An 11,893-nucleotide genomic window follows, 5' to 3' on the forward strand; every position below is an offset into this window, starting at 1 on the left:
AGTATATTTACGATCTTGTTTTCAATGACGGGATATCCGCGGGGCTTGAATTATAACTCATCGTGATGAAGAGGTCCACTGGAGGAGGTCCACCATATGGGGTATCCCACGCTGACGTGTACACCAAAACTTGTCTCAAAACTGTTGCGACACGTGGACCTACCTAGCAGTCAACAGTATTTCAACTGTTGAACTTTCCATAACGAAATTAATTTTCGACTGTGTGATTAACAATGGTGAGCAGTTGGAACGTGAAGATGCACACATTATTTATCGTCGTAATAGGTGAGTAGTTTTTGACGCATGATGGCTTATTGTTTTGTATTATTTTAAAAGAAGAATCTATTATAAAAGAAATCAATCGCTTGTCATATTTAAAAAAAATTTAAATTAAAATTTTAAATTTAAAAAAAAATATGTATAAATTATAATTATACATTATTGATAAAAACATGTGGTCGATGATATCACAATTTCAACATTATTTGAATGACATAAGTCTATTACCATGGCCCATTGTGCAAAATGATAATGATAATTAATGATAATGTAACGATAATTGCTCAGAAACATCACTTTACATAGAACATGAATCCTGTATGAACGATACATGAGCAGGTAAAGTGGTAAACATTTCACAGATCTTCAACATATGTTACATTTCCCGAAGACAGTAACTGTCAGATTTGATTTCTGGTTGGCTAGGCATAATAATATCTTATATCTTATTGTGTGCTCACAGGCCATATAAACAAATCTCCATCTGTGTTACATATCTGAAACCCTCAATTCATATCCATTCAAAAAAAACTTTCATCCAGTCTTCATATTAGAAAACCCTCAATCCATACTGTATATATACTGAGGAAAAAAATAAGGGATCACATGAACATACAAGTGTTCCTTTATTTCTTTCCTGGTGCCGTTGCACAAAACTATCTTAACGCTAAGACTACCTTTAGTTTATGTTAAGCTACAGGAGTTACGGTCACCTTAGCGCTAAGACTACTTTGAGTCTATGTTAAGCTACAGGAGTTACGGTCACCTTAGCGCTAAGACTACCTTGAGTCTATGTTAAGCCACAGGAGTTACGGTCACCTTAGCGCTAAGACTACCTTGGGTCTATGTTAAGCTACAGGAGTTACGGTCACCTTAGCGCTTAGACTACCTTGGGTCTATGTTAAGCTACAGGAGTTACGGTCACCTTAGCGCTAAGACTACCTTGAGTCTATGTTAAGCTACAGGAGTTACGGTCACCTTAGCGCTAAGACTGCCTTGAGTCTATCACATAGCTTGTGAGGAAACCTGGAAGAAAATAAGGGAACACCTGTCCTTTCAAGTGATCCCCTATTTTTTCCCTCAGTATATTATACCCCCACAATTAGCGCTCCGTAAGGAAACTCCACAATCCTTCAGCCCATTGTCATAATTCTCAATCCGTGGCGCATGTGAATCAACTTTGATCCATGTTCATCTTATGAAAAATAGCCCGATGACCACAAATATAAAAACAAAACAAATGATGCATATGTGATAACTCTCAAGAATGATGTATATAAGAAAGCTCTCGATGCATGCCAACTATATGATGACCCTCAACCCATCATGCACATGTAAAGACGACATTTATACGATGACACTTAATCCACGATGCATATATGATGATGCTTAATCCATGGTGCATATATGATGACGCTTAATCTGGATACATATATGATAACGCTTAATCCACGATGCGTATATGATGACGCTTAATCCATGATGCATATATGATGACACTTAATCTTGATGCATATATGATGACGCTTAATCCACGATGCATATATGATAACGCCCAATCCACGATGCATATATGATAACGCTTAATCCACGATGCATATATGATGACGCCCAATCCACGATGCATATATGATGACGCTTAATCCACGATGCATATATGATGACGCTTAATCCACGATGCATATATGATGACGCCTAATCCACGATGCATATATGATGACGCTTAATCCACGATGCATGCGTAACAACCCTAGATCCATGCCACACACATAAAATCACCTCATTCATTCCTCATTCCCACGTGTCATGGTTCGTGTTTTTCCTTTTCAGTCCTCCTAACGAGAGCCGCTTCCCATGCTGCATATGACGCCGACTGTAACGGTGACCACTGTCACAAAGATCCACCTGCGAGTCAGGAGGTCAAGGAGGAGGAAGAATATCCTATGCTATACTGGATGATGGGGGATTCATGTTTCAAAATTGGGGAATATAACCCATTCCTTACCATGGAACAACAGGAACCCCCCGCAATCTGTCCCGAAGGCACCGAAATGTTCTGGAAGGACCCAAAGGAATGGACGAAAGAAGAAAGAGAAGCCCTGGGACTCGTCGAAGTGGATTACAATGAGTATATGAAGGAGGCGGGACAGAGAGTGGTGTGACCTGGAATCAGACCATTCTTCCCGATGTGCACATAACCAGTGCCCTAGTACAATAGACGGGGAGCTCTGTCACACCTATTAATAACATGATCCGGTTTGACAACCATCCTGCTTGACTGAATGACAATCAGATTAAAACACAACTCGGCACTGGATAATGCTGTATTAAATCTGTTTTTGTGATGTTCAGAATTGACGATACTTTTTTTGTATGTTTTGATGTTATGTTACATATTTTTTTAAAGGGGGAAAACGAGGGACAGAGATATCAGAGACTGGTTATGATACTGACGATACTGGTTGCAGTATTTCAGTTATTTCACCATTTCAACAGTAATTATACTATAACCTATATACGTGTTCGAAATAGTAGGGCGGTGGGGTAGCCTAATGGTTAAAGCGTTGGCTCGTCACGCCGAAGACCCGGGTTTGAATCCCCACATGGGCACAATGTGTGAAGCCCATTTCTGGTGTCCCCCGCCGTGATGTTGCTGGAATATTGCTAAAAGCGGCGTAAAACCAAACTCAGTCAGTCGAAATAGTAATATACATAGTAACCAGTTGACGTTTAAATATTCGATGCAAACGTTGTAGAATATTTCCGTGCTATATAAGTAGCAATAAAGAATAAAACTGTGTCAGTATTAACAGAGGTATTAGACGAGTGAGTGAGTGAAAGAGTTTGGTTTAACGATACTGGTTGCAGTATTTCAGTATTTCAACAGTAATTATACTATAACCTATATACGTGTTCGAAATAGTAATATACAAAGTCCTACAAAAGTGGGTGTGTTGTACGTAGTTGTATGATCCCCATGGAGTTGAGATTGAAAAATATGATGTGCCGTTGAGATTGACATCCAATGATGGACGGAAAAACAAAGCGCCTTTGAGAAGCTGAGCTGGATATTGGCTCTTTACAAATATTAGTATGTGCGTGCGTGCGTGCGTGCGTGCGTGTGTATGTAGAAGCAGCATCAGTGGCTGTAGATGTATTGTTCGTGATTGTAGCATACAGTGTGCATAATAGCAGTAGCGTACATGCAGTAAATAACATGTATTCTCCATAGAAGTGTTCGTAGTCGAAGTACGTAGAAGTAACGTACACGGTCGTAGACTAACGACATGTATTACACGTATGGTAAACAAAAAAAATATAAATATATTGTGCGTAACAGTACTGTAGGGGGTCATAGTATAATATATCGTATAGTCTGTCTCACAGTCCCTGAACCACATTATTTTACCAACTGCCAAGCCCTACCTGCAGTGCTAAAGCCCTAACTAAAGCAAGTCTAGGTTTGCAGGATCTCATTTTCAATATAAATGGGCTTGTTTGTTACTATCAAAATTATATATATTCAGAGACTAAGCGTTAGTCTATATATCGTATTACGCAGAGTAATCTAAGTGTGTACATATATCGAACTAAGCAGTAGTGTGAATGTAGATGTAATATGACAGGTCCCTACAGAGACGAGATTGTTTCCAAGAGAGGTGTGAAAAAGTAAGATTACAGGAGTAAAGAGTACTAGTATATGTTACCTTCTCATTGTAAGCCGACAGTGACAGGTCGCTATGCTACAGTCGGGACCCGGGGCATAAACTACCACTCTTGATACAGTTTACACAGTGCATTGGGTTTCTGTTGTTTTTTTTGTTGACCTTGAATCGATAGATATCGGTTGCCTACATTAACAGTGTAAGAGTATATAGGAACCAGAAATATTCCTCTCTCTACTGGCAGAAATAAAATATCGGAATATTATGAGAAGTTTTACATCCGGGGTCGCTAATAGTTGCAACATTGCAGATGCGGCTTAATGCAACATTTACTCACTCATTCATTTACATCCGGGAAACTAAGATGCAAACGAGGTATATTGGTTGATTGTACGCTTACGTACTGTATGTGAAACAAGTATAGAGTTTAATTTGACATTACTATGTGAATGTGACAAATCTTTAAGAAACTGTATAGACAATACCTTTTGTCATAGTCTACATATGTGTACATGTTAAACTGCTGCTCTCATACCTAGGTAAAGAATTACCTGGAACATTATATAAAGTCCTTATTACAACCTCAATCTCTGTGAGTGAGTGAGTGGGTTTAGTTTTATGCTACTTTTAGCAATATTCCAACAATTTCACGACGAGGGACAGCAGGGATGGGCTTCACACATTGTACCATTATTATAGGATATTTATATAGCGCACTAATCCACGCACTAGTGCATGCTCAAGGCGCTGGTATTTTTTCCCTCGATCATTGGATGTCAATTTCAACGGCACATCGCATTATCAATCTCAACTCCCTGGGCGGTATACAACTCTTGCAGCCACTAGGCGCACCGAGTTAGTGTGGCTTTCTCATCCTAACGAGGTACCCATTCACAGCTGGGTGGACTGGGACACGCAGTCACAGTACTTTGTCCATGTTCACTGCACGTTGCTGTACCCGCAACTAGGTGTTTGCACGTATTCATGTGGCCACCATCTGGCCACTATGTGGGGAATCGAACCCGGGTCTTCGGCGTGACGAGAAGACGCGCTTTAAACACCAGATTACACCAGCGCAACCCCATCCAAAAAACACAACACCCCCACCCCACCCCACCCCACACACACACACCAACCTGTAAATCTTAGAAAACTGAACCTGACATTCTAACATTACATTTGTTTCAAGCACCTCATAAAAAAACATATTTTGGAGATTATATTTACCCATCCGAGTGAATTGAATTTGAGACATACGAATTCGCCAACGATGAAAATGTTAAATTTAAACATAAATGTATGAAATAGTCAAATATTTTTTAGGATAAAATATGGATATGAACAAGAACAAATGAACACAGAATACAAACGCGGGGCTGTTACCCCGAAACACAATATCAGTTTCCCCAGCAAATAAACCCCTTGAAAAGTGCTTGTCAATACACAGTCCCCTCTTGAGAATAAAACAAAGAGCGGGTCAATACGTTCCACACCCAGTGCAAGAATATGCACGGAGTCTAGACACGGCGCCCTCCAAGGTGACAAGTCAGTTGATTAAAACACCGCCTTTTCTCTCAAGACAACCAGTGCGCAAATAAATCTCTCCAACTTTATTTTTAAATGTCGTTTCTCAGATACCAAGCTGCCATATCTCCTGAAAGTAATTTATTTATTTATTCTGCCAACGGATCACGTTAAAAAGTAGTACTGCCTGTAAGTTTTGAAATACACAATTAAAGCGCTCTGTACCGAATATACACCACGAAAATTTTAAGCAACACCCTTGCATATTTTCATAAATTCCATGAATATTTTATATATTTTAGGAAATTTCCACAATAAACTCAAACGTAAAAGAAATCACATGCTCATTTGGTGGATTACGAATGAAGCAAAACAAGGAATTTTTATTAGTGGAAATGGTTTTATACGGATATCGGATATCGTGGTATTTTGGACTGTTTTTCTACAGAGTAACATTTTGATATAGTTTGAAATTTGTTTGTCAATAATTTCTTTCAGTGAACACTTAGGAGATAAACATCATGTGTTGGCCAATTTCCGGGTGTTATTGAGTATTTGAAGCACGGGAATTCATTTGGAGTCGACGGCGTCAGCCGGAGGTTTTAAATGAAATATTCCCGTGCTTCAAATACTCAATAACACCCGGACATTGGCCAATAGATGATGTTTATCGACATTGTAAACACAAAAGTAAACCAAAAGGTCCACACACGTTTTTGTGTCTGCACTCATTGACATCGAGTACGGGTACAGCAGTGAAATGTCATCAGCCGGCCGTTTCGGCTGTCTCCCATGGTAGCATCTGGAACTGCTCATTTGTGACGTCATGCAGACTTTACGTCACAATATGATTTGAATGACGTCATCACAGCTGACGACATAACAATACAATGGTGTGAGCTATGTTTGTAGGTATTAATACGCAGCGATTTTCCGGGAATCGAATACCATTCGATCATGTTTTTCAACCAATCAGATTTAAGAACACAGTGACTTTTGGTTTACAATTTCTTTACTCCGGTATTTTACCACCGGTTGCTTCTGTGTGTTGGTCGGGTGACCCTGAGTCAAATAACGTGAAACAGTGGGTGGTCAAATAACAATTGCCTGAACCTATTAAAAACACGTCAATATATATTGGACTTTTCTGTATTTCAAAATAAGCGTGTGACTCTGTAACCAAAACCGAATGTGTTTCGTCAAAAGATTCATGCGGAATAAGATTTCACAGAAAGTAAGTCTGTTTTATGCGGAAGTATATATAAAATGGTGATGTGTGCTGTCCTTATTTTGTTAACTACGGTACTATCATAACACTATTTCAAAAATCAACGTGAGTAATGAAAATAATTTGAAGAACTTTTACGGTAAACCTGAGCGGAGTGTTAACATGAAAAACATGACATTGTTCTCCAGCAAAGACGGTACACATATGTATATGCGGTTATAATTATTTTCACAGAATAACTTCGGTAAATACGGTAAGTAGAGCTGCCGACTGATGATCTGATTCATTTAAAATTGAACACTACAATATTACAGTACTGTTTCAGGTAAGCACCAACATTGTTTAGCAATAAAATGAAAAAGGAAGTTTACACCAAACTCGAGACTCGAGAACATACACACGCACGCTAGCACACAAGTGTTCACACACACGCACGCAAATATATACGGGCAATTTTCATCTCATATCACCGTAAATATAGACTATATATATGTCGACGATCGGAGGATCAGGCTCTCTGAATTGGTTGATCGTAAATGTCATCGGATCCCAACTACGTAGATCGATGTTCATGATGTCTATCACTGGATTGTCTGGTCATTACTTGATCATTACAAACCGCCATCGTATAGCTGACATATTGCTGAGTGCGGGTTAGACAACAACAAAAATGCAACATATTAAAGAAACTTCTCTTTGATTGCTAACACTCCTGTCAAACAGTTAAGAAACAACCAAAAGCAAATAGTCGCTAAGGTCCCATGTTGGAGAGTAAACGCATCAATCAATTTCATAGTTTAACATGATATATTGTGCTTCCATGAACTTGATGATTAATTTGTGTTTCATATTCACTAAATCAGAAGGAAAAAATCAGATGTAGTTTTATGCAACTTTTAATCGCCCGTAGCGGACATCTGAAGACATAAAGTTGTTTCAAGGCTCTTTAACACATTTGATTTATGGTAATTTCTGAACGATGTGTCATATAAATCCTGACTCAAAAAGGGGTTTAATTCTGACTTGTACCTTCATTTTAACTGATGTCAACCCCAAAAGCATATTTTAGACACAAATTGAAATAAAGTTGACTGATCGATTTATAATAAAAGAAAATATTAATTTAACTCATCAAATGCATAGCCTGACAAAAATACCACAGATATATTTTGAAACACAGGAGACCGTTCATAATTTATAGCTAAGGGTTGGGCTGGTATCAGACGCATGTACAGTGTGAATGACAAACCACCCACCCCCACCCCCAATATAACTTTAAAAACGTTACACTACCTCCCCTGCATGCCATGTAGAAAATCACCCCCACCCCGTGCATGTGCACAAACTTGATGACTCCCCTACCTCCTTAGAACAAAATGGGTGACCACCCCTACCCCCAATTTTCCCCGCACCCCTTCTTTAAATTTTCTCCTTCTTAAAATCTCCACACACGCGCGCACGCGAATGTAAAAAATCGAGTTTGGGCCAAACAGGTAGCTGACGTCACACGCCGTTGGGGGTACAATGACATGCTGTCATGGGGGTACAATGTCTAGCTATCAATCAAGCAATCCAAGCTGGTTACTCTTTAAGTCAGGGGTTAGAATTGGTAATATACTGGTACTAAAAAACTCTAGAAGAAAGTCCGGACCCGAACCCAGAGGGTGTGTTTGCTAATTTCACTTTGGCTGCAGACAATTACACATCGTTGAAAAGACCCGTGAAGTTTCGTGTTAAAATTGATCTTCAGTAACCCATGCTTGTCGTAAAAGGCGACTAAACGGGACCGGGTGTTCAGGCTCGCTAGCTTGGTTGACATATGTCATCGTACCCCCATGCTCATGATGTCAATCTCTGGATCGCTGGTCGAGACTCGATTGTTTAAAGACACCCGTGATATAGCAGGTATATTGCACTGTGCGGCTTTCAGCAACAAATAACCAATAAATGAATCTGATGACACATTAGAAACAGCAAATGTATCTTACCGAATATATGTCTCCTCAGAACAAAAATTAACTTTATGATTTGAAGTAAAGGGCGAAAGGCAACCTATTTTCCAGACTATTGTAATTTCTTTTCAAAACGTTTGGCGAAAAATGGGAAAAGATATTAACGTAAAAGATGTTGTTTCATGTTGACAATAAAAGGTGACATGTAGATACATAGAAAAAACAAACATCCATGATCATTTGTTGGAACAGCTGCTCAGATCAGCCTGATATGACTATGCTAATATGAACAATTACTAAACAACAGCGTGTTAATACATTCAAGGAACGGGGGCAACAAAGTGCTGCTCAACTATGTGCTGAAGGCGTGCTAAGTCGCCTGTACGTTAAATGATAAAGAAGTACTTATTCAGGGTGGTGTACCCAATCAGTTGTAGGTAGATACCTGCACTGTATATTTTTACCCTCAGTATTTTGACCGTATTCAGCCAAGTAATCAGCCATACAATCATTTATCCCCTTGCTTGGATACACCGTTTCGTACAGCAGTTACCTCCCTTATGTTTGCGCCCATATTTCGGTGACAACAGGATTAAAACAACTCATAAAGTCATTATCACATATGTCATTCTTCAATGGCATAATTATTCCTAATAAACTTTTAGGTCGAAACTTCATGAATAAATTGTAAAATGGGCAATTCATAGAATATGATGTGAATATATACAATGTTCCATATTTGCGCGTCTGTTGTTGTGCTTATTATCAAAACCTTTTCATCGTCTATACACTGATAAAAATGATATAACCCTGGGGGAATTTAATATATACGCAATACAAATGTAACCACAATACAGGCATGTACGCAGGACACTTGCAAATGTAAAAAGATATTATCTATCGATTAGAGGTCTAATAATAATTACTTAATACCATTTTAACATCAAGTGTGGGCCGTTCTTACCCAATAATACCAAATTGCCCTCCAGGAGTTTCATAACAGCATTAATAAGTTATCAACTTTAAACTTGATTCTCAGCACTAATACATACGGAAGGAATATACACCCTTGCGTTACACAGGTCGACTTAAACCCTGAATGACATGCGTGGCCACTCAATGACTGGCCGTGTCTGGTTTACATGAGCTTACAGGTCTTAATAGTCGTATTATAGACTGCTCCCGATGTATAGTATTGTAAACATGGTTGTTGTATTGGGAGAATGACGCTCAGCGTTTATAGTCAGTCGCTGACATACGTGTGTGAGAGAAACAGTGTTGGGAACGTATGGGATCGTGATCCGATAAACACAAGACAGAACTTCTGTTAACTCTTCAATCAAGGGAGGAAGAAAAGAATCGTCGCCGTTGTTATGGAGACTACCCATGATTGGATTAACATGGAAGTTTAATAACAGACCGTTTCCAAGGATATTTAGCGTCATGTGGTGATTGAAACATAGTGCTTTGAGATTTCTCCTACAGGATGGCACGAGCGATATCTGAACAAAACTGTATGTATTTTCTGTGAACTGTAAAGGGCCCTTTAATCATTTAATGTACGTTGTATATATATGTATATATGCAGTGTCATCTTTAGCACATGGTGGCAGTTCACGACATGTTGCCAGTTTAAAGTGCCGTTCCAAAAATATATGAAAAGCTATCAACTTTATCAAGACCTCACAGGCTGATGAATCTCTCGATCACACCGATCACAAAGTGAAAGTTTTCACTAAACATTCTCCCAAGAACCCCTGGTGACGGGTAGATGACTGATAACAGTTTAGTGTCCGATGACTACTGCTGATATCGCGTCAGCTGGAACACACACTAGAGGGTTGTGTTACAGTTCTCCTTTCATCTGTCACGGTTCAGAGGATAACACCAAGTATAGTTCTAGGCTGATTACAACCGTGGATAACAAGAGGGTCTTGCTTACATAGTAACAGACAAACAAGTCTCCGAAACCTTCATTTTCGATCGTGAAAGCTTCTCATTGTACCCCTTACGCTCCGTTAGACATGAGTGTGTGAACATCGTGTTTGAGGAACCGCTTGATAATGTAGCGTTGTTTGGAAGTCATCTTGTTTGTTTGTGCGAGGCAACAACGATTTCAACTGGACATTATTGGATTTGTGATCATAGACTACTGCTTGAATGGAGGATAAGTGCGTGACCAGAGCTTAGACGTTTAAAACATATGGCCAGAAGTAATATACTATAGAAGAGATTGCGAACAGTGTAGTGTGGTCAAATAAACTGGAACCATGTTTCAGTCGCAGCATTATTTCGAGGGATACTGTTCCACGCCTTCATTCGTGAGGGAAAGGTCAGTGAACAGGAGTTTGACTCTGCTTCAAATGACTCAGCATGTGCGGGACAGACACCAAAGACTCGCCACTCCGGACAAGGCAGCAGTGATGGACCTGTCCTCTAGTTTTGAGAAAAGGCGGTTAGGTAAACAACAACAAATTCTCTCAGACATCGCTGCCAGATGTCGCGAACAGGAAATCAACGATCTTTCCAGTGAAATAGCAGAGAAGATGGTTCTACAGGAAGGAGCACAGGAACCGGAAGTGTCGACATATATGACAAACTACATGGCGAAAAAAGAAAGAACGATTGAGGATCTATCTGGAAGAGACGACATCAAAACCCCTCGGAAGGAAGTCAGAAAAGGTAAAAGTAACCTACATAGAGGCTACAAATCATTTCCTGCCAGAAAAATAATCAAGCACCCCAGAAACGAGTTTCAAAAAGCATCGCTTCCGAAAGTAAGGATAGCGTATATCAAAGGGATGCCCCGGGCGGTGCCCAACAGCAGAACTAGGCTTGTGGAGACGCAGCCAATCAACGGCCCTATACAGCTAGAACATTACATCCAACCCAAACTGGACCCCCTGGCTCCTCTCATCCGGGACACTTCAAGTCTTGACAATGAATACCAGAACCGGATTGATTCCTATTTTTCAACCGCTCGTATCAGTCTAGGAGCGAGATCAAAGACAATGTGGGAAACCGGATCCGGTTTGAGTGGACCGAGTTACATGAGTCACAAAAGCGCGAAACATATCAAACCGGTTAAGTCGATGATATCTGAGTTTGATCCTGCTAGCGATACCGATTCACCGGGGCCGCCAGTTAGTCAGCTCAGCAAAATCACCCAGTAAGAGACGCTTTCACAGCTCTTGTGACATCCTCGATTATGTAGGATGCTATATCCCCATTTTACGATAAAACCC

The 11,893-nt window shown here is 39.8% G+C and overlaps 2 protein-coding genes across 2 annotated transcripts; both read left to right on the forward strand.

Moving 5' to 3' along the window:
- The first annotated feature begins 202 nt into the window (after positions 1-202).
- Positions 203-2,642, forward strand: LOC124277818. The gene is made up of 2 exons (XM_046713532.1): positions 203-285; positions 2,110-2,642. Exons 1-2 carry the CDS (start codon positions 234-236, stop codon positions 2,439-2,441), a joined length of 384 nt encoding a protein of 127 aa, XP_046569488.1. The 5' UTR covers positions 203-233; the 3' UTR covers positions 2,442-2,642.
- Positions 2,643-10,875: 8,233 nt separating this feature from the next.
- LOC124277819 lies at positions 10,876-11,893 on the forward strand. The gene has a single exon (XM_046713533.1). The coding sequence runs from the start codon at positions 10,919-10,921 to the stop codon at positions 11,819-11,821; it is 903 nt and encodes a 300-aa protein (XP_046569489.1). The 5' UTR covers positions 10,876-10,918; the 3' UTR covers positions 11,822-11,893.

The sequence above is a fragment of the Haliotis rubra genome, unplaced genomic scaffold (genome assembly GCF_003918875.1).
Source record: "Haliotis rubra isolate DU_JTF1 unplaced genomic scaffold, ASM391887v1 Scf228, whole genome shotgun sequence".
Classification (NCBI taxonomy): Eukaryota; Metazoa; Mollusca; class Gastropoda; order Lepetellida; family Haliotidae; genus Haliotis; species Haliotis rubra.